This window comes from Protomyctophum parallelum, assembly GCF_964188405.1.
Source record: "Protomyctophum parallelum genome assembly, chromosome: 19".
NCBI classification, from domain to species: Eukaryota; Metazoa; Chordata; class Actinopteri; order Myctophiformes; family Myctophidae; genus Protomyctophum; species Protomyctophum parallelum.
Window position 1 is genome coordinate 5,044,654 of NC_139717.1, and position 26,263 is coordinate 5,070,916.

Genomic DNA, 26,263 nt, shown 5'->3' on the forward strand with positions numbered 1-26,263 from the left:
CCTTTATAATTATTCTTCAGCTTTGACATTAACAAGCTCATGCCTCCTTTGTTTGAGTTTTCCCTTGATAAACACAGGAGGTCTGGCAACTTGTGTTTACCAAGGGAAAAAAGACGAGATGTGCAATTGTGCATTTCCACACCCTCGTATGACTTTCATGTGTGTTTGTATTAGCTAGAGGTGTTATGTCTAACACTGGCCCTCTCTAGCATTAGCGGAGGAGGGTTGGTACATGGGGCGGGCAGGTGAGTGGTGGACAGACTCCACACCCACATCCCATCATCACTGCATATAGGAATAGTATGCCGTGACGTGCGTCTAAATAGTCAGTGCAGTAACCTGACGCCATTGTTTCCCTGGGAGCTGGAAAAAACCCAAGGTTACTCTGCAGTGGATGGCATCTGCATACCCCGGGCCCCCAAACATTTTGGGCAATAGATGCATGGCTCGTTTGTTTTGGATGAGTTCGTGTCAATGACCTTGGGTCCTCTATCTCTCCTCAATCATACAGAGGCAATATAAGATCAGAGAACACTATTAATGAGGCAACCTGACAGAAAGTGGGGCGGCAGTAGAACATCAGAACTTGTCTATTAATAAGCAATATGTGTCATGAGTATGACTGTGAACAATGGTCTCCTGAGTCCTCGCCCTCAACTACCACATGCTCACTTTTATGTAACTCTTAAAGTATATTATATAGTAAATGTACTGTACTATACCTGCTCATTTCCAATTGGGCATATGTGGCCGTGTGCAGCCCTAAATGTCCTGTTTAACATTAAAACAGTCATAGAGTCATTGATATAGTTATAGTATATAATCAGGAGGCATAAAGGGCATGGCTTCTTCATAAAAAGCCATGGCTGATGCTCTATAAACATCTCTCTGTCATATGCGTCCGTTGGGCAGGTGACTGTTGCCATCTACTACACTCCTCAATCACTATCAGAGGGTACATTGTGTCACAGTTGATTGAAACTGAAGTCAGGAGAACGCAGGCGAGGTGTTGGTTCGGCAGTGAGGCCAACTATATCAGGACAGGGCATGATGGTGCAAGAGAACAGCAAAGGAAAGGAAAGGTACTATGTTTACCCAGGGTAACTGGACTAAGGAAAGGAAAGGTACTATGTTTACCCAGGGTAACTGGACTAAGGAAAGGAAAGGTACTATGTTTACCCAGGGTAACTGGACTAAGGAAAGGAAAGGTACTATGTTTACCCAGGGTAACTGGACTAAGGAAAGGAAAGGTACTATGTTTACCCAGGGTAACTGGACTAAGCTCAATAACTTGTTTACAGCCAGGCCCTGCTCATAGAACATTTCATGGTAGGGGTTCAATGCCTTGCTCAAGGGCACTTCAGCGGTGGTAATTTTAACGTGCCGGTCCGGCCGGGGATACGAACTAGTGACCTTCCGATATCAAGACCGCTCCGCAAACCGTTCGGCCACCGTTGCATACTGGCCTGCTATCAGTGATGACTGTCTAGTCAAACTTGAATCACAGCCAGTGTCACTGGGCAGTGACAGATGTCATGAAGTCACAATCTCCCCCCAGTACATTTGTACATACTGTACTGTACTCTACAGTACAGTACACAGAAGGTGTCCTTTGCATCTATCCCATTTTAACTATACCAGTATTAGGAGTAGGCAGTCAAATAGTATTCAGTATATTTTATGATGAAAAACATTGTAAATGTACAAAAATGGAAATACATTTAACCCATTAGTGTGGAAACGTCAAAGCTAATAATCCACTTACACAATACACTTACAGAGTAAAAGCGGACATATCTGCGTGGCACCCCGAGCTGTTATTTTGAAAAAAATCCCGGCGCTGATTGTGTTTTAATATCCACATCTCTGTCATTCTCTATCACAAGTTCACAACCATACCGCCCTACGTTTTCACATCACCCCTCTATGGTCTGCGTTCCCTTCACTGGCTTCTGCCCGCATCTAATTTAAAACACTGGTGATGACCTTCAAGCCAATCAAGGTCAATTCACACAAATGCGTTTTATTTAGATAGCATGTTGTTCGGACAGGATGCTAGGTTTGATGTTTACCTGGTATCCAATAGTCACTTTGTAGCACAAATTTGTTTTCTTTGCACTGTAATTATTTGACCACTTCACCCTGCCGGGTCCATGCCACTTAGTCCAATTTAAGTCGCTCGAGATAAGAGTATCTACTAAATGCTATTAAATTGTATAAGAATCTTTTTTAATAAAATGTATTCCCCAGGGCTTAAAGCCAAAAGCAAATCTGCACTGATCGCATTAAATGACCCATATGAGATCCTCAGGACTGAAATCAGTCCCCAGGACTGAGAACTTTAAGCCCTGAATCCCTGAGTGTAAATCATTTTCCATAATCAATGTTTACACATTTATGATCTGTAGCGCTGAAACAAAAACTGATATTAGGAGTTTGCACAAATGTGAATAAGCAGAAACAAAAGTACAAAAGGTGCATTTGCACAAACATCTTTTAATCGCTTTTTAAAAGCTCTTTCGCACAATTATACCAATTAGTGATAATGAAAGGAAGTCAGGCTATTTCACATTTGCTTCATAAATTATGTTCCAGTAGTAAGGCATTGCACCGATCAAAGATACAACAATAAGAAGAAGAAAAGAAAGTGTCAGGGACAAAGTGTCAGTCAAACTATCTCCCAGTATTGTCCTATGCAGGCCTACATTTTAAACATGAATCACTTTGGAGCAAGAACTATAAAAGAATAAATGATATATATATATATTATATATTATATATAATATATATTTCTTGGCTAATAAGTCATATACTGTATGCCATTACATTATAATAATTGTCCTGTATAACTAAAAGTATAAATGAAAAACACCATCTACATTTTATTTATTTATTTCAGAAACGCTTTTTACTCAAGATAAAAGCTGATTATGTCATTATGTCCATGTGTGTTCCAGCCCTATGGAATGTATGTAATCCATGTGCTAATGGAAACACATCTATGGGCACTTTGGTAGATTTCTGTTTTTGCTCCACAGAAATGTCCCCATTTTGTTATTATCTTAGCAGCAGTGTTGTTTTCGTTGACTAAAACTAAGACAAAAGATGTTCGTCGGCTACCTTTTTTCACTGACGAAAACTAAACGGAAACTGAATAAAAACTAAGCTATGATGACTAAAACTAAGACTAAATACACTGACAATTTTGTCAACAAATAACTAGACTAAAATGCTAGGAAGGGACTAGTGGACAAGAGATCCAGTATACGTCATACGATCTTAGTTAGATCGGCTATTTTCAGCAAGTGTAAAATCAGTTATTAGGACGGCATCGACTAAATCAACTGTAGATTTAGTCGACTAAAATCTTATGACATTTAGTCGACTAAAACTAGACTAACAGTAAAACATTCCAGGTGACCAAAATGTGGCTACAACTAAATTAAAACTATTCAAGAGACTGTGACTAAAACTAAAATTTGCTGCCAAAAACAACACTGCTTAGCAGCTGGAAAGTGCAATGTGTGTGCAAAGCAGCAACAATGCACTAGATTGGCTGTTGTACAAGGTGGGTGGGCCCACTATTGGGCCGTGTGAGGTCAGGTGACAGGTGGAGAGGTGATTCTGGTGGAATAAAAGACGTGTGTCCTCAAACCAGCGTGTCTTTGTTTAGATTCTGCAAAACACTGAAATACACTGGCATTGGCAGATTTGGATTCTCTCACCCATTTGCTTACTATGTGGGTCAAATACAACATGTGTTTGTCACTCTGGGACGCAGGGGGTGGGGGGGGGGGGGCTTCAAGCTTGTGCCCAGGGGCCCTCAGAGGCTAATCCAGCCCTGTGAAAACATATTTAAAATGTTGTTTTGATGCTCATATCATATTAACCATAGAAAGTATCAAGTTGGTATTTTTGTTAGCATTGTGCATTCCATAGGGCTGGATTACACATGGCATAAACTTTGAGTACCTTGAGTAAAATATGAACCATTTCTAAAAATATATTTTTTAGGGCATTATAATAATGTATTAGGTTAAGGCATATAAGGCTTATTATTAGCCAGGGATCTTTTTTAAACTATGCCTCTTCTTACAAAATTATAGTGGAATTATGTTTTAAAATTGGAATTGGAATGATATAGTGATACTTTACAGAAACCGATGAAAGCAGGAAAACTGTAGTTTACACACACATACACATACAGTAGAATAGTATATAATCCTGGCTGCAACACAGCCAATGAGATATGTTCATTTTATTACTGTGGCGCTTTCACATTCATAACTAAGACTTTTATTTTTGGTCATGTTGGCAACAATACATGGCACGGACTTAAAGAAATTAGTGTTAGATACACAAGAAAAGAAAAATAGTATATTAGTACCGCTTTATGTTTTATATATATATATATATACACACAGTAAATGAAATTCTTTTGGAAAAAAGGTGACTTTGTTTTCAGATAACATTAATGTAAACAACAGTGATGCAAATAGCCTGCATCCTGCCTCACTAAATTGAGAAAGGACGCAATCATGTCACCCTCCGGGGGTCCTGGGGTGCAATACTGTACTCAGTACTGTAATCTTAACGTTGTTGAAGTAAGACCACCCCTGGGTCCCGGGACATTACATTGAAAACCTATTTACATCACTGCAACAAAATAGCAGGCATTTATTTTGTTCAATCATAAATTTGTGTGTGTGACGTACACACATGCACAAGATGATCTCGATTTAAGAAATAAAAAAAGATGATATTATTTTAGCAAACATATTTCTGGGTTCCTTCTCTGTTAATGACTTCAAACCTAAGCTTTCATATTACTCTAATTTAGAAAATATTTTTGGTCTTCAACAGAGTCAACACCGGGAGCAACAATGTTGGAAATAACAAATTAAAATAATAACATTTTGAATTACCGGTAATCATTTTTTTCCAGCTGTTGAACATTGTTTATACACTTACACTTTAGGGTCTCAAAAAATAGAATCAAGGGTGCAAAAAATAAGTTGTAATATAATTTCTGGAATGTAAACATAATGATCTGAAGTACTATCAAGATATTGCATTTCAACAAGACTTAATCCACATCGTAATAGCACTTCGTAATATCATCCCAATGTGCCGAAAAGACACATACTCCTACCAGTACCGTATGGTGTATGTTGCACTATATACTAGTATACCGTCCCAGAAAGAAACAAAATCAGACCGGTCTGAAGTGAGTGGTACTGTATTGTAATCTCCCTGGCCTGTGTGTGTGTGTATTTTGTTAAAACACCATTCTAATCAGGACGCGACGTTTTGGCCGTGAGCGGCCTTCATCACCTGATGATGCCGAAACGTCGCGTCCTGATTAGAATGGCGTTTAAACAAAATAAACACTGTTGGAGCAAGGACTGCGTGCGGACTTCTCCTTCTCTGTATGCATCTACCTTTTGTCCAGCACCAGCAAGCCACCTGCTTTTTAAAATAATAGTATACCCTCCGAAAAAACCTAGAACACACCACTTACCAGTGGTGTTGCCACAGTCACTCTGAAAAGCATGTTAGTCTGCAAAGTGTTAGTTTATGGCGCCCTTATTGTTGGCATGTCATTAGGCGATACTCTTTTAAACATTTTCAAAAAAAATAGGGGATCCATGTACAGTACAAGCTTGCGATGGGCTGTTTAGAATTTTTGAAAGCAGAAACAGTGGTTAACAATGTGAACATTTTCAGAGCATACCTATTTACACGCACCTCGACAGTGGGTGCAGGGCCAATAAGGCAATCATGGAAGGAGGTACACCATTCTTTTGGTAAATAATTACTTTATTGAATAAACGACAACGTGTCGATCTTAGTAGATCTTCGTCAGGTCATTCGTCTACTAAGATCTAAACGTTGTCGTTTATTCAATAAAGTAATTCTTTACCAAAAGAATGGTGTGCGGGCCCTACCTCCTTCCATGACAATGTGAACATTCACGTAAGCATTTCATGCATCGCAAACAAGTTCTCTGAAGGTAGGCCAGGTGTCATACAAGAACATTCAATTCATGCGTAACGTGACGTGCCACAGGAACTCTCAAACTAGTGTTGTGCTAAATAACTTGATGTGAATGCGTTGCGTACACACCCGTATGTGTAAAAAGGAGACAATGAAGCCTGGGTTATACTTGGTTGCACACCGAAGATACTAGCTGATCTAACAGGTCCATATTGTAGACTGAAGATACTAGCTGATCTAACAGGTCCATATTGTAGACTGAAGATACTAGCTGATCTAACAGGTCCATATTGTAGACTGAAGATACTAGCTGATCTAACAGGTCCATATTGTAGACTGAAGATACTAGCTGATCTAACAGGTCTATATTGTAGACTGAAGATACTAGCTGATCTAACAGGTCCATATTGTAGACTGAAGATACTAGCTGATCTAACAGGTCCATATCGTAGACTGGCTATTTTTCGGTGCTCGACACTCGAGCACAACAAAGTATAAATCCAGCTTAACCCATTTAGGCCTGACATCGAAAAGAAAAGAAAAAGTCTTCTAAATCATGACAGTTTTCTGAAATACCCATGTTTCTATATCAGTCGTTCTCAAAAATTGGCCGTCGACCCCAATCTGAAAAGATGTTGTTCCAGCCAGGAACCCCCAGAAGCAAAGATTTGAGTTACTGTACAATTTAGGCATTTAGCAGACGCTCTTAATCCAGAGCGCCTTACATTAAGCAAGAAAGAAAAGCATGGCAATACATCACATACATAAAGTTCGCTCTGAAAGAATATATATTAAAAGATCTGTGCTTGTAGATCTGCTATTTTTCAATAGCTAAAGTATAACATAATAGTTAAAACCCCCGAAAGGGTTTCCTGTTCAGATGAGGTCTAGTGTCTGTATCTCTACTGAATGTGTATGAGCATGCAGCCACGCATGCTGAATGGGGGATATATTGTATAAAAGGAAGGATTGTGTGACTTATCGTCAATCTGAGCAAGGGTGTGTGTTTCTTTTGTTCTCTTCTCATCCTTTCAGCAGTCCGCATCTATTCATTTACAGATTTTTCACAAAATGCAATTCTCCTCCAATCACACGACGGCACAATTTCCAATCCATTCAGTCATACCAGCTACAGTAATCACAGAATAGTTTCTAAAACAAGTACTTAAACATTAACTGGGGTGGGAGCTTGATGGAGAAAAACATCAGTCAAAACGTCCATAACAATACCAACCAAACCTGGATACAGTTACGTAGAATCATGATTTACTGGTGGATACAATTATGCTTTTCTGTTATCAGGAAAATAGTATACACAGACAAACATGTATATATGTAGTGTGTGTGTGTCTGTGTGTGTGTGTGTGTGTGTGTGCGTGTGTGCATGCGTGGCTCTGAACAGAAATAGAAGATTTCCGCAGAAGGAACATGTTTTGTTTCAGCATCCCGTTCGTCATTCACATATCCAATACCTTCTCTCAGGTTTCCATTTCCAGGTCAACCTCTCTCTCTCTAGGGCGTCTCCAGCAGAGGGTCCTCCGTCTCCAGCTGGGCCAGCTGCCTGCGCAGGCAGTTCACTTTGTTCTGCAGCTCCTTGTTGTACTCGATGATGTGGATCATTTCCTCGTACGCTTCGTCCACGCACTTGGAGGACCGGTTCCAACGCAGGAACACTCCTGAAACGGAAGGAATTACACCTCAGTGTCAAGTTTATTTTCCCCACTAGGGTTTCTCCATTTTTTGTCATAATGTGGGACCATTATTATATTGCATTCAGCAGTGGTTCCCAAAGTGGGGTTCCGGGGACAACCCCCAGAGGTTCTTGAGTGGAGTTCCAGGGGGTCCCCAGCTAAATGATAGTTAAGGTGGTTGCACAATGGACGCGTTTTTTCCCCGGCAAACAAGACGGAAAAACGCAGCTAAAAATCCGAAAACGCCTTTAGGACCCAAATGGACCCTTATGGGTCTGTAAATCTGAGAGTGTACAAATGGAACCAAACAGGTCCATTTGGCTCCATTGTACACTCTCAGAGTTAAAATAACATTGATTTTACAATATAAGTAGGGGGGTCCACACATAGAAAGGCCATTAAATGGGGGTCCGTAGACTAATGCATGTCAAACTGGGGGTCCTTTAAATTAAAACGGGTTGAGAATCACTGCTAGAGCCGTAAAGATCTTCTCCTATGGTGGGTTCCCTAGCTGGCCTTATGTTTTCAAATGGGGGTCCGTGGGCTCATTAGTGTCACTTTGGGGGTCCTTGACATGAAAAAGTTTGGGAACCACTGATATATTGCATACAATGTCAAGAGGAACACCTGGGGTAATGAAACCGTTTCCCTCCATTAGCGGTTAACAGTTAAACAGTTAATGAAACTAACCGAATTAATAGGTTATAAAAAATAATCTATAATCTTGTAAAAGAATCAATTCATAATCATGAATCATAAATCATTTTGCACATGTCATCATAGGTAAGTAGGTAAGTAAATGAAATAAATCGCACAATGCACAAGACAAAAGCTTGTAGATTGCCAACTTCCCCCTTTTTGCATGACACCGCATTGTGTGATCAAAACATGATATAAAAAGATGACTAAACACTTATTATTTGATGAATCGAAAAAGTAATAGATACAATAATCGCTAAGAAAACAATTGATTGTTGCAGACCTACTCTGATTGCATTTATTCTGTACTACAACTGGAAAGTACCAGTATCTACTCTAGCCAGTATGCTGGGCAATGAGTAAGTAAGTCAGTCAGTTAACGGTGAGAATGAGAGTGTAGCACGAAGACAGGTACCGTACTCAAGCATTGTAATGTAAAAATATAATTACGGACAAAGGGGGACAGAGCCAGAAACGCCTGGAAATGGTTATCTGTTAACGCGTCCGTCTTGAGAGACTAGTAAGGGCTGGTCTCGTGAACTGATTACATAACGCCTTCCCTATACAACGGCCGGCAGTATAGAGTGACTGTGGGTGAGGGTCTGGTAGGAAGTACCCTATGTTAATGTTACACACAACAAGAGACATTAGATGCTGAACACACAACATTGCCGTATATTTTTCTCAATAAAGCCTTACGTAGATTTGCCTAATTAATGTAAACGGTGACTGAATCATAGCAGGGCAGCTAAATATACTATATTTGGACACAAACTTTATGAATGTCTTTGAAAAGAAATGTATATAATTTCCACTTTTTACACGACTAATAAATGCCTGACTGTCTGGCATTTCAATGTTACAAATACATCAGTTGAATTATGTAAAATGCATATTGCGTTAACTCTTCATTAAATTAATGTCCTATATTGTATACTCGGTCACATGACCGTAGTGGAAGTAGCTGATGTACAAGCTAACGAAATATTATGACATTGATAGATTGGCTATTTTCACTATTTCTGAAAAAATATTGCCACTTTCCGTCTATATTAGTGACATGGATGCCATGAAAGTGATTCAGTCTGTCTGCACTCTGCAGGTTTTTATGCATTTAACCAATGAATTAACTAACACAGGGTTTTGTTTTAACCAATGAATTAACAGAAGCAGGAACACAGGGTTTTGTTTTAACCAATGAATTAACAGAAGCAGGAACACAGGGTTTTCTTTTAACCAATGAATTAACAGAAGCAGGAACACGAATTTCCAGAAAACCTACGTTTTCGGTCTGTTTTTCCAACCGACAGTAACAATACTGTACGTTTACGTAGCACGTCTACAGAATATAATATAATTAAAACGAGCCTAGCTGCCGTATGAATGAACAAACAAACAAACATATTAACAGCATATTGTGTTATGGTCATTTATATATTTGTTTCTTTCTTTTGGTCAGCTGTCTGAAAGTGAATGAATGGATGGAGAAATGGAGAAAACTAGCCGGAGTGCAGCATTGGTGTCCTCAAGGTGAAACACTGTACTCGGTGTGAAGCTGCTACTGTACAGGGCTATAGGCCACCAGTCTAAATACGCAGGCTCAGTGTTTTGACTTCCTCAGCGAGGTGAATGGGCTCCTCTGTGGAGGACGTCAGATTCATGTGGCATTCCTTCCTGGCTCTAGCGTCAACCTACAGTACAGACTGTCAACACACAGACTACTGTTGTTGACTTGCGTCAACTGCTGTTTTTGAGTGGTGCAACCACTCCTAGAACCAGCAATGTCCGTCCGTTGCTGTTGCACAACTGTGGCGCTGTTGCACCACTCACTTCAGACGGGTCTGATTTTCCCTTTATTTATTTTTGCAGAGGGGTTCTCTAGTAACTAAAGCTGTGAAATAAATGTTCTTGCCCCGACGAAGACCTTGTTGGTCGAAACATGTTGGCAGTAGCCTTTTTAATTCAATGAAGGCGTTCCTCGTTTTTAACTTTGAGTGTCCGGATCCTCTCTTTTTATCTCTCTTGATCCCGTGTTTGATCCGTGTGAGTATTTTTTATCATTATCACGTTTTGCTATCTCCGTTGAGTTCCTCTTTTTCTGTCAAATAAATGTGTTGGAGTACGATAGTTTGGAACTGAGATGCAGTGGAGTAGAACTAAAAAGTATTGGAAATGGGAAATACTCAAGTAAAAAAACCTCACAATTGTACTTAAGTACAGTACTTAAGTAAATATACTTAATTACTTTCCACCACTGGTTGGTTCCAACCCATATGGCATGTTCAACGTGGGCGGGGCTTTCAGTTTGAACTTAACAACCCCAGAGTTGTCTTAGTTGACACTGAGCTGACACAAGAACTTGCTGCTGTGACACATTTCCTTGGGCAAGTTCTCACAAAGTGTCTAATAATAAATGGCATGACTTCATATACGCCTTGAACGTAACTTCATATACGCCTTGAACGTAACTTCATATACGCCTTGAACGTAACTTCATATACGCCTTGAACGTAACTTCATATACGCCTTGAACGTAACTTCATATACGCCTTGAACGTAACTTCATATACGCCTTGAACGTAACTTCATATCATATACGCCTTGAACGTAACTTCATATACGCCTTGAACGTAACTTCATATACGCCTTGAACGTAACTTCTTCTTTCCCAAGGAAAGGCTTCAATCAGTGTTGTTTTCGCCGACTAAAGCTAAGACGAAAAATGTTCGTCAACTACCTTTTTTCACTGACGAAAAACTAAATAGAAACTAAGCTACGATGACTAAAACTAAGACTAAATATACTGACAGTTTTGTCAACAAATACAAACTGGACTAAAATGCTAGGGACTAGTGGACAAGAGATCCAGTAGAAGTCATTTTACACTTTGCATGCTGAAGATGGCAGAGCTACAAGCTCACAGCACTTAGTGTCTGCAGCATCCACCTATAATTTAGGACAGTGCTTCCCAAACCATTTCACGCCAACGACCCCCAAATTTACACTAATTAGCCCACAGACCCCCATTTGAAAAGATATGCCAGGAGGGACCCCCATAAGAGAAGATTTTTATGGCTCTAGCAGTGATTCTCAACCCGTTTAATTTCAAGGACCTCCCAGTTTGACATGCATATTAGTCTACAGACCTCCCATTTAATGGCATTTCTATCTCTGGGGACCCCCAATGTATTCTTGTAAAATACAATACAATGTTAATTTAAGCTGGGGACCCGCTGGAACTCCCTCAAGGACCCCTGGGTGTCCCCGACCCACAGGTTGAGAACCACTGACTAGTCTGTCACCAGAGGATAATATTAGTATTCTACGGACGGTAAACTGGCAACGGTTCAGGACCAAGTCTCGTCTCTGCTGACGTCATGGGTGTTCCGTTGACGGCGTGGCACCACGTGCCCTAGAATAAGACAGCCGTTCAGGCCAGGACAGTCAGTGTCTACATGCCGCTGGGGGAGGAATGCTTAGCATGAGGAGGCATTTGAGACGGAGCCGGGGGTAAAGTGGTCACATGAGCCGCATCATGTGCAAATCCCAACTGGCGTCCGTTTATGTAATGTGTTTTGCATGGTTGGTCGGTGGACGTTGTGGAGGTCGATTCCTGCCACTGACGAATATGAAAAATGCAGAGGATTTAAAAAGAAAATAGCCAAATGTCATTATTGTACAGCCAAATATACTGTATTATGAATTATTATCACATTAGCGTAATGACATAAATAACTGACTTGACTTTAAATAACTGAAATAATAACTTAAAGGAGAATTCCATGCTAGAAGGCTTTCTTAACCTTTATTTGTAGTTGTTACGTCCCCACCAAAGAGGACCAGGTGTTATTTTGTGCAAAAGCGCATTATTGGCTATTTCCCCTACCATAAGCCCTAAGAATTGAATTGAATTGCATTGTATTGTATTGAATTGAATTGGGCATTGGGGTGTTGTGCTAATTCGCTTATTTCCATCGCTCAAAAATCAACTTTGCTACTTATTTCGATGGAAATAAACGAATTACCGGTAGCACAAAAATCCAACTTATGGGCTTATGATAGGGGAAATAGCCAATAATGCGCTTTTGCACAAAATAACACCTGGACCTCTTTGGTGGGGACTTAAACAACTACAAATAAACACAAGAAAGCCTTCTAGCATGGAATTCTCCTTTAAATAAAGTAAAGAGAGCGAATGCCAACAGATTGCAGGCATGTGAACTGGCTAGAGGTGAAAAGAGCCACCAGATGGATCCAGGGGGCATTCTGTCCTCTCCTCTCTGGATGGAAGGCTTGCAGGCTATACTGTGACATTGTGTCATCCTATAGACATTCTTCCTCTGCAGGTCCATTTTGCCAACGTGCCGGCTGCCCTCGTTTATCCCTTTTGTGGCAGAGAATTAGGGATGGAGCTTGTACATTTTTATTGATAACGAGCACCTTATCGATTAGGCTTATCGAGCATGTTGCATTATTTCGTGGAAAGATGGGAGACGACAACTTCTGAACAGAACAAGTATATTTTACTATGGCCTTCAAATGCAGTACTTTTCTAACAGACAGAAGGGAATTGACCTTTTTACTTTTGGAAAATAATATTGAAGAAACTGTTGGATAACCCATTCTGACCGGGCACCCATTTTGGTGTTAGCATCATGTCATGCTTTAGCTATTGAAAAATAGCAGATCTACAAGCTCATATCGCGCCACCGAGTGGCGCGATACGAGCTTGTAGGTCTGCTATTTTTTTTTTAAATCGAAGAACGACTGACATTTTTTAGAATCTGATCTCAGGTCAGAATGGGTTCATCAGACCAGTGTGTGTGTCCGGCGGAAACCTCGTATGAATCTGATCTCAGGTCAGAATGGGTTAATAAGTATACCGTCACTTCAAAAGCGTAATTTTGTTTACCTGGCTGGCAGGTATCGATACACTTTTAGACTGACATGTTGTTTGTGCTGACACAAACAACATGTCATTTACTTCTTGATCGCATCTCGTCTTGTTTAAACATGACGTCATGGGCAGCTATGCTCGATAACAGGCTTGATAAGCCCAAAGCTTATTGATACCGGGTACTCGATAAGCTTGTTATCGGATTTTATTTTTATATATTTTTTTTATCCCACGATTTTGTAACCCATTTTTCACCCCTGTGTCAATCATCTAATGTGATCCTGGGCTCTACACACCCTATGTCTTTACTTCAAATTGAAATGTTTTACTTTCAAATGTTTTGTTGGGGATCCTTATTGCATTGTTTATTAATTACAGTAGAATATATATTATATAATATATAATATATTATATATAATATATTATATATAATATATAATATATAATATATTATATTCTAGCAGTGACTGACTGAGATATCGAGCGTGCGTCCGCAACTGGTTGTGGCCCCCATCAAGTGACCTTTTGACCAATGCGGCCCTCGCCCCAAGTTCAGTTCGACACCTCTGCCCTAAACCAACCTAGTCCCCATATATGGGGGACAAGGGGAGAGCAACGGACTTGAACTCATGCTTCCTTCATGCCTGTGTGTCCAAGTTGCTCCTTTACACCTGACAGGGGAGTTTCCCTGGTTGGACGTAGCGCGTGGAAAGAACACGTTATTCCAACCAGTTCCTTTCCCCTCCATAACAATGTTATCGGATTTTAATGGGGTATCGGACTGTTATCGCGCTCCATCCCTACAGAGAATACACTTTACATGACTGTGTAACACCGGGGGGAATCGAGCCCGGATCTCCTTGGCGTGCAACGCCAACATCTTAACTGTGATATCCTGGGGTTGGTTCCCTCCAGTCCAAAAGGGGGCATGCATGCTATGATAACGAACTGACTGTGTTTAGCAACTGGGTCAAGTCATGCGTAGTAGAGTTGCAACCAGATTCAGTGTGTGGAAGCCTGATATACATGTTCTGATGTGATCCCCCTGAACTAATAAATCTACAGTGATCTGGAAAAGCGGGACTGTTTATTATATATCCACAGTGGAGATATCACTCCACTAAGCCAAAGGGATATCCTGATGGCTCGGGGGAGATATTAAGACTTTTAGGCCATCATCAGTCTGAGGTTGTGAGCCACTCTGCTACACTCACCGTCCCCATCTCTTGACCTCCTCCCACGGGGAAACCTGATCCGCGTCACGGCACCGCTGTAACACCGGGGGGAATCGAACCCGGGTCTCCCGGCGTGGAAAGCCAACATCTCTTAACCACTAAGTCAAAAGGATATCCCTGTCCCTCGGGGGAGATATTAGACCAGGGGTGGGCAACTTTGACGATGGAGAGGGCCACTATATTTCCACACTCAGTCCACAGGGCCACATTGCATACTACTGTCGTTGCGAAAATAGTCGATCTACAAGCTGTAGAATTGTAGATGGACAATTTTTTGCTATATTTGAATTGAAAGTGAATATTTTTTGGTCATTTTTTAATTGGAATCCTGAAATCTAACCTTTTTATTTAATTTCAAATGCATTTAGTTATAGTTATGTTAACTCAAAAAGACAATAACATTTTTAATACTAGTCATTAAGCTACTAAGCTACTCATTTAGTAATTAAAGCGGGTCATGTTTGCATGATTGAAATTGTAACAGCTGAAATCAATAATATATCAGTATTCCAATATTAACTTGAGGGCCACATTAAGTGAAGGTGGGGGCCACTTTTAGGCTGATCAGGCTGCAGGTTGTGAGCCACTCCTGCTACACATGTCCTTCAGCCATAAACAACTCACAGCTGCGCTTAATCACTGGATCCTCCCACCTCACTAGCAAAGTGGCAATGCATTATTCTCTCCTAAATTACTCATTCTGAAGGTAAATCATTAACCCGGCGGTAATCCAGCTGGGGTTCCAAGGACCTGGAATGGGTCCAGGGCGGGATAGATGGATGGATGGTGGGTGGACGGACCTGGGGTCCTAAATGGTTTTTCACACACTATATCGCTGTAATCTTGACATTTGCAGCCAGTCATAACACAGCTTTCTGAAAAACCTATGTTTCTGTCAGTGGTGCTCAACCTTTTTCATGTCAAGGACACCCCGAATTATCTGTATTTGGCCACAGACAGACAGACGCCCATCTGAAAATATATTGTTCCAGGGACCTCCCATGAAGCAAAGATTTGAGTTGAAACGTTCACTGTGAAATAATATATATTCAAAGATTTGCAACACATTTTCACGATTCTTCAAAAAAGAGCAGATCTACAAGCTCGTAGCGTGGCACCGAGTGCCGCACTACGAGCTTGTAGATCTGCTATTTTTCAATAGCTAAAGTATAACATAATGCTTAAAACACCAAAAAGGGTTTCCCCGTCCAGAATGGGTTAAACATATTTTGATCACTGTACAGTTTATACTTTAAATAGGACTACTTGGTGACTGTATATACAGTAGCAATATGCAAATAACGTTGGCTTTGAGTAGGCAAGCATCACTCTGTCTTCAAGCATTAAATAGGCGTCATCCAACTAGCATCCTGAGGCAAGGAATGATACAATTTAACAAGATAAATGCTGCCCCCCTATGGTGAAACTATGGAATGGCTACATTAAAAAAAAATCACAACTCCTCTCTCCCCCTGCCTCTCTCTCTCATTAGCACTAGGCAACAGTGCAACACTATCTCTCTCTCTGTGTTTTTGGCACAACAGCGCCCCAACTGGTACTCATAGTCACATAGCCACACACAGTCACATAGGTTAACACGGACATTGCTGTTCCTTGGAGTGGTTGCACCACTCAAAAATCGGTACTGATTAAACTCTTTCTGAAGAAAAAAAACAATGTTTCTATATCAGTGGTTCTCAAACTATTTCATGTCAAGGACCCACACAATTATATGTAATTGGCCACCGACCCCCATCTGAAAATATGTTGTTCCAGGGACCACCAGATTGACCAGAAGATTCGAGTTGAAAACATTCGCTCTGAAAGAATATATATATTCAAGGATTTGCGCCACATTTTCATGATTTTTCAAAAATAGCTAAAGTATAACCATAATGCTAAAAACACCGAAAGGGGTTCCCATCCCAGGGGTTATCATTTTAAAATGATATACCTCTTTAGTCAGCTAGTTCTTGTGCAGAACTAACATCTCACACTAACATCTACCCACTTACTGTACACTACAGTGTACAGTACACTTGACTACAGTACACTTGACCATAATAAAAATATGCTACTAATAATCTACAAGCACACAACGGGTCAAAGTTATGGCACTCGACTAAGAATAAATCAGGTTTTCACTGGTTACAGTACCGTCTGCAGGCTCTGAGTGGCTCTGAAGGACAACTTGACAACAGTGGGAGCTAAAGTGTTTGGGGTTGTTTTTTGTTGATTTTGACAATTTGCACTGTACACTTGCACTATGTACACTTTCCACTATGGGTAACTGTATCCATGTTTAATAAGCTACTTTGACTTCAATTAATTATGAGGATAATCATTTAAAAAAAAGGGACATATAAAACAATACTGGCAAATGTGATGTGGCAAAGGTGTTTTATTTTTGCTCTTTCATTCATAGCTGTACAATTATTCACCATAATCGAGTAATGTGTTTAAATTACTTTTCTCCAACAGGACAAGATTCTGTTGGGATATGATGATGCGCCGCAGTTCATTATCATTCAGAACCCAGCAGAATCCTTACTGTTAATTAAACTCGTGTAGAAATCTTTACACTAGCAGAGTTCAATTAAGACAGTAGGGGTTTTGCTGTGTATAGAGATGGGGGAGACACTTAGTTGTAACACGTCTTGTGTTGTAACGTAAGTTGTAACGTCCTTGACATTAATTACTCTAAGTGTTGATTTTGACATCAAATTTAGATTTTAGTTTTAGTCACAGTCTCTTGAATAGTTTTAACTTAGTCACATTTTAGTCACCTGGAATGTTTAGTGTTAGTCTAGTTGTGTTGTGAGCAACCAAGTGTAAAATGACTTATACTGCATCTCTTGTCCACTAGTCCCTTCCTAACATTTTAGTCTAGTTAGTTAGTTTTAAACTGAGACTACAAATTTGTTGACGAAATTGTCAATATATTTAGTCTCAGTTTTAGTCATCATAGCTTAGGTTCCATTTAGTTTTCCTCAGTGGAAAAACATAGTCGACGAACATTTTTCGTCTTAGTTTTAGTCAACGAAATCAACGCTGTATCATAGTGGTTTCTCAAGGTCATGTTTCCTTAACGAGGTTCCAAATGGACCTTTGCACTGCAGGTGTGTAACTGAGTTCTGAGGGCCCTTTGAAATTCAAAACGTTAAAGAACCACCGGTCTATCATAAAAAACATGACGAGATTCTCACCTTCCCAAAGCAGCAGGCTCTGAGGGTACACGGACGGCCAGATCACCAGACTGTTGGCCTCGTACAGCGGGTTGGACAGACGCTCCAGCTCCTGGGGTCGATTCACCCACGACCACAGAGAGACGGTCTTCTCTGGGAGACACAGCTTGGCCCTGGAGAGACAGAGGAGTGTGTAGGTTGTACATTTAAGCAGAGGGCCAGAACTAAGACTGAAGTTTAGCAGCTTGCAGGCAGGACACTCACAGGGTCACAACAGGTTAGACCGGTAGGGACAATCAGTGGTTTACACCTGATTTTCTTTACCGGACTTTAGTCCTGCGATGGAGGTGTTCCGTGCCGAAAATGGATCTGCTATTTTAGGTCGCAGGACACGGTACCAACAACATGCAACAGAATATACATCAGGCTTAAAAATCTATGTTCTTCTCTCCTCCCTCATTCCTGGCTCCCTGTGAGCTACAGAATTTATTTTAAGATTTTATTGATTACTTTTAATTTAAGCTCTACATGGTCTAGCTCCCATTTATTTAAGAGATTTGCTGCAACCCCATAACCCTGTGCGCTGCCTTAGGTCATCGCATAGGGCCCTCCTAGTTCCTCCTGCAACGCGTCTGGTCACTCGGGGTGACCGGGGCCTTTGCGGCTCGGGCACCTTTGCTCTGGAACTCCCAGCCTTTGGCTCTTAGATTAGCAGAATCAGTGCCTTCTTTTAAAACGCTTTTAAAAACACATCTGTATGCCAAGTGTTTTTCCTAATATTGTTTTTAATTGTTTTATTGGCTTGTTATTTTCTTCATGCTTTATTATATCTGATGTCTTGATATTTTGTTGTTGTGATGTTTTTATGATTACCGTTTTATAACCTGTCTGTAAAGCACTTTGTAACTATATGTTTGGAAAGGTGCTATACAAATAAAATTAATTAATTCATTAATTCCCTGATGAAGGCTTAACCGCCGAAACGTTGGATACATTTCTGTCTTACCTGCTGTCCTAATAAATATTGGCACTCTGGCTATTGGTGTGTTTGTGCTTGTTTTTTCAAGATCTCCTCTACACTTCTCTCCTCCCTCAACAGCTCCCTCCCTACACAGTGAAAAGTGAGCTGTTCATAGGCCATGAGTATAAAATACTGGCAGCTCTGAATGTGTGAGACTGCGTAAATGTCTAAAGCAGTGGTAACCAACCTTTTCAAACCCAAAGAGCCCATTTTATTCCCAATTGTAAGCCAAGATATACCACTAAAATATGTAAAAAGAAAACACACTTGACACTTTAGACTCTCGCATGGCAGAGATGAAACAACATACACAGTAAAATAAAAATACCATGAGAAATATAATAAAAGGCATGTGCATGCCCATGGGGTGTATTCCCCACTTGTACAAAATCATTATCTAAGAAAATATGTGTGGAAAAAATATGTGTGAAAATGGTGTGTCGATATCGGAGTCTCACCAGAATAAAGAAAATCAGACCTGTCTGAAGTGAGTGGTACTGTACTGTACAAGCCCTGCTCCCTGGCCTGTGTGTGTCTGTGTGTTAGGCTGTGCAACAGTGACACTTGGTGGTGAACAAACGCTATAACGCTATTTTCGTGCTTGGACAGACAGACCCAGGGACAGACAGACCCATGGAAAGACCCAGGGACACACATCTATAGGACCGGTTGCACCACTCAAAAAACAAACACATTCCCGAACTTCTAATGCAGTACAATTAGTTCTCTACTCTGGAATTCACACATACTTATTGCCAACTCCTCATCTTCACTCTGTAACTTTAAACATAGATTGAGGGCCAGCCTCTTGAAGTTACCCTCTCCAATTGATTATAACGTAATGTAGCCTTATTGTGCATACTCAGACATACTCGGACTCAGACACGCGCACACGCGCGCACATACACATGCACACACACAAACACACACACACTTCACAAGTGTAAATAATGTATTTCTTGTTGTTTTTGTTATCTTCCATACCTATGTTTGATTACTTTGTCTTACTATTTGTATATTATTTTTGGTGAGAACCACATATAAGCCCTCCCTGGGTTTCTTTTCTCACCTGCACACACTTCTCTTTTATTGATGTTACCTTTTTGTACTGTTTTTATTGTGCGAATAAACTAAACTAAACTAAACTAAACTTAGTCAGAAGGAAGCGGAAGCGACCATGACGAACCTCTCGGCGGCGCTGTTGCCCAGGAAGGTGCCGAACTGGGAGGCGTAGGCGTGCTCAAAGAGCTGCACCAGGAAGTGCTGGGTGAACTGGAAGGAGCACGGGAACTGCCGCAGGATCTGCCACACGCAGTCCAGGAAGAACAGGAAGGCCGGCGCCTCGTGGCGAGGCTTGCTGTTGGAGTAGGCCGACTGGGCGCAGCGCAGCTGGAACGGGTGGCCCGCCTATAACGAGGGAAGGTTCAGAGACGGGGATGTTAAATCCTGACAGTTTTCTGAAAAACCTCATGTTTCTAATGTCAGCCGTTCTCAAACATTTTCATGTCAAGGACCCCCAAAATTATATGTAATTGGCCGCCGACCCCCATCTGAGAATATGTTGTTCCAACTTCGAGGGACCACCCCCCCCCCACCCCACCCCCCTGAAGCAAAGATTTGAGTTAAAAAAACGTTTGCTCTGAAAGAATATATATTCACAGATTTGCACCACATTTTCATGATTATTCTAAAATAGCACATCTACAAGCTAGTAGCGCGGCACCGAGTGCCGTGTGTGTGTCTGTTAGGCTGTGGTTGCAACACTCAAATTATATACAGCATTTTCAGAGTTCTTAAAATCCCAGAAAACAATGCTTTTTAAATTATGTCAAAGCCTAAGACCTATTTGTTGACTGAGCTTGCACATTAAGACAAATTAATCCAACGTTTTCGGCGGTTAAGGATACATTTCTCTTAACCTGCTGCGCCTAATAAAGTATTGGCACTCTGGCTATTACCAGCTCAGTGGCCTTGTGGTTAGAGTGTCCGCCCCGGCCGGGTCATACCAAAGACTCTAAAAATGGGACCCAGTGCCTCCCTGCTTGACACTCAGCATCAAGGGTTGGATTGGGGGGTCAGTCCCTGCGACATACTAGCGTCATGTCCAGGGGGTGTACTTGTACATCAAGCTGCCTCACGCTACAGAAACAGGAGATACTAGGCTCCTGCCCCTATGGGCCTCCTGGCTCGGCAAGGCTACTTACTTACTTACTCTGGCTATTGGCGTGTGCGGTCCACTTTCTTGTTTTTTCAAGATTCCCTCTGCAGTTCTCTCCCGCCACAAGGACTTTGGTGTGTGCGTTAGCATCTTTGTGCAGTAATAATCTTTTTTTAAATATTTTTATCCCACGATTTTGTAACCCATTTTTCACCCTTGTGTCAATTATCTAATGTGATCCTGGGCTCTACACACCCTCCGCCAACCTAGTCCCCATATATGGGGGACAAGGGGAGAGCAACGGACTTAAACTCATGCTTCCTTCATGCCCGAGTGTCCAAGTTGCTCCTTTACACCTGACAGGGGGGAGTTTCCCTGGTTGGACGTAGCGCGTGGAAGGAACACATTATTCCAACCAGTTCCTTTCCCCTCCATCAGGCGCCCCGGCTGGCCAGGGGGAGGCAGTTTAGAGACCAGGATTACTGCATGTTATTTGTGAGGGCACCTACTCTAGGGGACACAGGGAGAACATGCAAACTCCACACAGAAAGGCCCTTTCGCCAACCCCGCCTCGGGTATGGACACTGATGACGCGGAGGAGGAAACACGCCGCCAGCACCCACAGCGCCCCGAGCGGGAATCGAACCCAGGACCTTCTAGCTGTGAGGCGACAGCACTACCAACTGTGCCACCGTGCCGCTTTTGTGCAGTGATATTGAGAAGAAGAGCTCACCTGGAGCCACTCTCTCTCCACTAAGGCTTGGAACCCTCGGATGGTCCTGCAGGCTGGATCCAGGATGATCTGGGCCAGGGAGGTCACCTGCAGGGTGGAGTCCACTCCCTCTGTGCCATGGACCAACACCGATGCTCCCTCCCTGGAATTCAACAGTTTGGAATCTATGATACTTAGAGCTGGCATACTTGGTCTGCATATTGAGACAGGTAGATATGTAGGCACGGTGGAGGAGGATAGACTATGTAGTCTGTGTGATCTAAAGCAAATCGAAAATGAAATGCATTTAGGTTTTTATTGTCCATTCTACAACTCCATTAGGGAGAGACTTTTTAATAAGATAGACCCAAACCATGAATTTGTATGGTTGGAGGACTCCGAGAGACTGAAGCGCCAGTTTCAAAAGTACACTTTTTCATTTGCCTCATTCCTTGAGAAGGCCTGGTCAATGAGGAGGAGGGCCATTTACATGTAAAATGGCCTTGTTATGATTATTATTATTATTATTATCTTTTTCTCGAATAATGTACAAATATCTATGATCAGGAAGGACTGTAGTGTCAGTTGTATTCAGTGTATTCTGTGAAATGTGTCATATAATCCCATATATGGGATGGGCCAAAGTGACATGACACGAAAATAAAAATGTCATTCAATCATACTTGTGGAAAAAATATAGAATTCACCATTTGTCAGCCTTCTGATTGGTCCCTGACTGACCAACCAGCAGGCTCTTTCTGCCTTGTTTATGTTGAATTAGCTAAAACATCATTTTTGGAAAAAAACTAAAAACAAACATGATATACCCAGTCACCATGCTGCATCTGTGATGTTCCTTTTTTACTGACACCAAGTTTAAAAGAAGAATCGAGTGCACAGAATATCAACACAAAGCAACTGAAAAGCATGTTATTCCAATGGTAGTGATAGGAGAGAAAGGATCTTTGTCCAACCACGAAACGGCAACCAATGGGTGTGAAAAGGGGCACAACCAGGGCCATGACAAAGGGTGAATTGTAAAATACGAAAAAACGATTGAATACCGAATATGAAACTTACTATATTGTATGAAATGAGTGAATTGATTTCACAAATGAGACCCAGCTGTGATCTAGCCTATATATGTCTTCTCTGTGAGACATACTCTAGTTTGAAACGCTAATATATATTTTATTTGTATTATAATCCCCATAGGGGGATTTTAGATCATATGGATATGAAGAATCAACTGACTGTGAGAAAACACTAATGTTACTGCTGCCGAATTAGTTACAGTTTTCGCTAGAAACAGACTGTATCAAATATGACTGACTGACTGTCGTAAACTAAACAGTTTGTTTACTTTTGGACCACACTTCTTATGAGACGTTTTTTAAGATGACCGCATGTTATTCTCCAGAGAAAAACTTTACACTTGGTTGCATGCTGAAAATAGCCGATCTACAAGCACACCGCGACGCGTTGTGAGCTTGTAGATCTGCCATTTCTGCAGCAAGTGTAAAAACTCTCATTACGACGGAATCAAGGGACGCCAAAATACATTTTAGTCGACTAAATCTACAGTTAAACTAAACTAAAATGTATTTTGTGCGACTAAAACTAGACTAACACTAAAACATTCCGGGTGACTAAAAAAATGTGACTAAAACTAAAATGAAAACTATTCAAGAGACTAAATGACTAAAACTAAAATAAAAATAATGTGGCTTTCGGGCCTGGTCTGGTGGAGACAACAACAACAACGTAAAACTATCCCATTTATGGCAGGAACCCATTTTGGTGTTACCATTACGTTATGCTTTAGCTATTGAAAAATAGCAGATCTACAAGCTCGTAGCGCGCCACCGAGTGGCGCGCTACGAGCTTGTAGGTCTGCTATTTTTGAAAAATCGAAGAACGACTGACATAGAAACATAGCTTTTTCAGAAAACTGTCAGGATGTAGAAGACATTTTTAGAATCTGATCTCAGGTCAGAATGAAAAACTGTCACGATGTAGAAGACTTTTATAGAATCTGATCTCAGGTCAGAATGAAAAACTGTCAACATGTAGAAGACTTTTATAGAATCTGATCTCAGGTCAGAATGAGTTAAACTAGCAGCGGTGCTGACCTGTCCAGGCACTGCGCGGCCAGGCAGGCGGTGGTGATGATCTCCTTGACTTGGGTCTGCCAGTTGGAGGCCTCCAGTTTGCTCAGCCAGCGGTCCATGCTGTGGGACTGGTCGTTGCAGGCCTCCACCAGCTTAATGAAGCTTTCCTGGAGGACGTTAGATCTGGGAAAAGATTAATAATAATAATAATAATAATAATACATTTTATTTATAAGGCGCCTTTCAGGGCACTCAATGTCGCAGTACAGGTTAAAAACAGTACAAAACACAGTTTGCAGCAGAAGACACAGGTCACGCAGAGTCATAAGCCTGCCTAAAGGCAGATTGAATGAGTAGAGCTAAAAAAGGGACTAAATTATTTTCACTCCTATGCCACCAAAATGGGGAACGCCCTACCAACAGTCATTAACCTTGTAGATCTGCTATTTTTCAATAGTTAAATTATAACATAATGTATGTTATGTACCACCAAAATGGGTTAAGACATGCAAATCCATTGACTCCTTCACCCACCCACCCCTTTTTCCCCCTCACTGTATATGTTTCTTTTCCCTTTTTAACTCCTTTATGATGAATTCCTGTTCTGTTCTTTGGCTATATAGAAGTGTCTATTTGTATGTCTCGAAATGTTTTTATGAATTGAACAAGGTGGACCCTCTTGTAAACAAGTGTAATGCTTCATTGGGGTCGTCCACTCACAGTTAACAGTCTTTGTATTGAGTTGTGCTTGAAATGTACTGTAATTCTGCAAACTGTTAATACATATTTCAACCAATCAAAAGGGAGAGGCACTGACTTGTTGTGGGGGTGTGGTTTATTGGAAGCTGCAAGTGGAGAGAGAGCCACAGGGTGGCGCTCCAGTGCAGCAGATCACAATGTAATGTTGTTTGGCTGCGAGTTTTCAAAAGACCATGTCTAATCTGATATCAGAAATGTCCATGTAAAAATAAAAATAAAAAGTGAAACATGTAGAATAACCCCGTTAACACAGCTAGATTTCTGCTGGAGAAACCCACATATTTGACCATGTACTAATAACTTAGTTGGTTTCTTAACCCATTCTGAACGGGAACCCGTTTTGGTGTTGGCATCATGTTATGCTTTAGCTATTGAAAAATAGCAGATCTACAAGCTCATAGCGCGCCACCGAGTGGCGCGCTACGAGCTTGTAGGTCTGCTATTTTTGAAAAATCGAAGAACGACTGACATTTTTAGAATCTGATCTCAGGTCAGAATGGGTTAATCAGACCAGTGTGTGTCCAGTGGAAAACCTCGTATGAATCTGATCTCAGGTCAGTATCCAGTTAGGCCAAGTACAACAACTCTCCCCCCAGACTCCCACCTGTCCCACTGTACATCTAGATTAAATGGTAAATGGTGCATAGATTGTGCATTACATTCACCGGCATTCACACACACACATTCATATTCATAACATCGATGGCGGCGGAAACCATGCAAGGCACCACCAACCTGCACATCAGGAGCAATTATGGATTTCAGTGTCTTGCTCAAGGACACCTCGACACTAACTCTGGGGGGAGCCCACAGGGTTCGAACTGGCAACCGTCCTTGCGCGGTTCCCATCCGGCCACTCTACTACCCCTGAGCCGCCGCCGCGCCCCTTCGTGCAACTCACTTCAAAATAAAGTCCACCCGTGGTGACACATTATGCAGTATGTCTCAATTAGGGATGCACGTTTAACCCATTTTGACCTGAGATCAGATTCTAAAAATGTCTTCTAAATACTGACAGTTTTCTGAAAACTTTCCATGTCAGTCGTTCGTTCTTCGATTTTTCAAAAAATAGCAGACCTACAAGCTCGTAGCGAGCTTGTAGATCTGCTATTTTTCAATAGCTAAAGCATAACATGATGCTAAGACCAAAAGCATTATCGGAATGGTCTCAAAATAATACAGATTATTTAATCGGTTTTCACCAGAAACACATAAATACAATTTCAAAACAAAATACATTTAATTTGTTGCACTCAGCTCATTCAGTAGCCGCTCAGTTGTGAAAACCGACACTTGGAAAAGTAATATTCTATTTATTGATTGATTGAATATTTTTTTAACAGGCTTTGGGCCAAGCCCCTATAGTTTCCATTGTGGTCCTCTGTATAATATCGGAATCGGTCAGAATCGGTATATGACCCGGCAAATAATCAGAGATCGGATATCATATCGGTCACCCCTAATCTCAATTATTATTATTATTATTAGAAATAACTAATTATTATAATGAAAAACTAAATGCAGATATAGTTCCCACAATGGAGCCTATTAAAAATGCATATTCGTTCTCATTCAGGACAGTGAAAGATGGCATATAGGTCGGACAAAAAGGTGTCACTCCACTTGCAGCAGACGACAAACCCCATCCCCACTACCACTCAGGGACATGGTGTCAAACCCCATCCCCACTACCACACAGGGACATGGTGTCAAACCCCATCCCCACTACCACACAGGGACATGGTGTCCCCATCCCCACTACCACACAGGCACATGGTGTCCCCATCCCCACTACCAC

The 26,263-nt window shown here is 41.2% G+C and overlaps 1 protein-coding gene across 1 annotated transcript in view; it reads right to left on the minus strand.

Annotated features, from left to right (window-relative positions):
- Positions 1-6,322: 6,322 nt before the first annotated feature.
- The window catches only part of mtmr9 (myotubularin related protein 9), a 29,924-nt gene continuing 9,983 nt past the window's right edge, over positions 6,323-26,263 (minus strand). Inside the window, exons 7-11 of the mRNA XM_083790842.1 lie at positions 23,728-23,889; positions 21,617-21,758; positions 19,912-20,132; positions 17,726-17,877; positions 6,323-7,673 (exon numbers count right to left, since the gene is read on the minus strand). Coding sequence (XP_083646968.1) covers positions 7,510-7,673; positions 17,726-17,877; positions 19,912-20,132; positions 21,617-21,758; positions 23,728-23,889 — 841 coding nt within the window. The 3' untranslated portion in view covers positions 6,323-7,509. The remainder of the gene's footprint in view (positions 7,674-17,725; positions 17,878-19,911; positions 20,133-21,616; positions 21,759-23,727; positions 23,890-26,263) is intronic.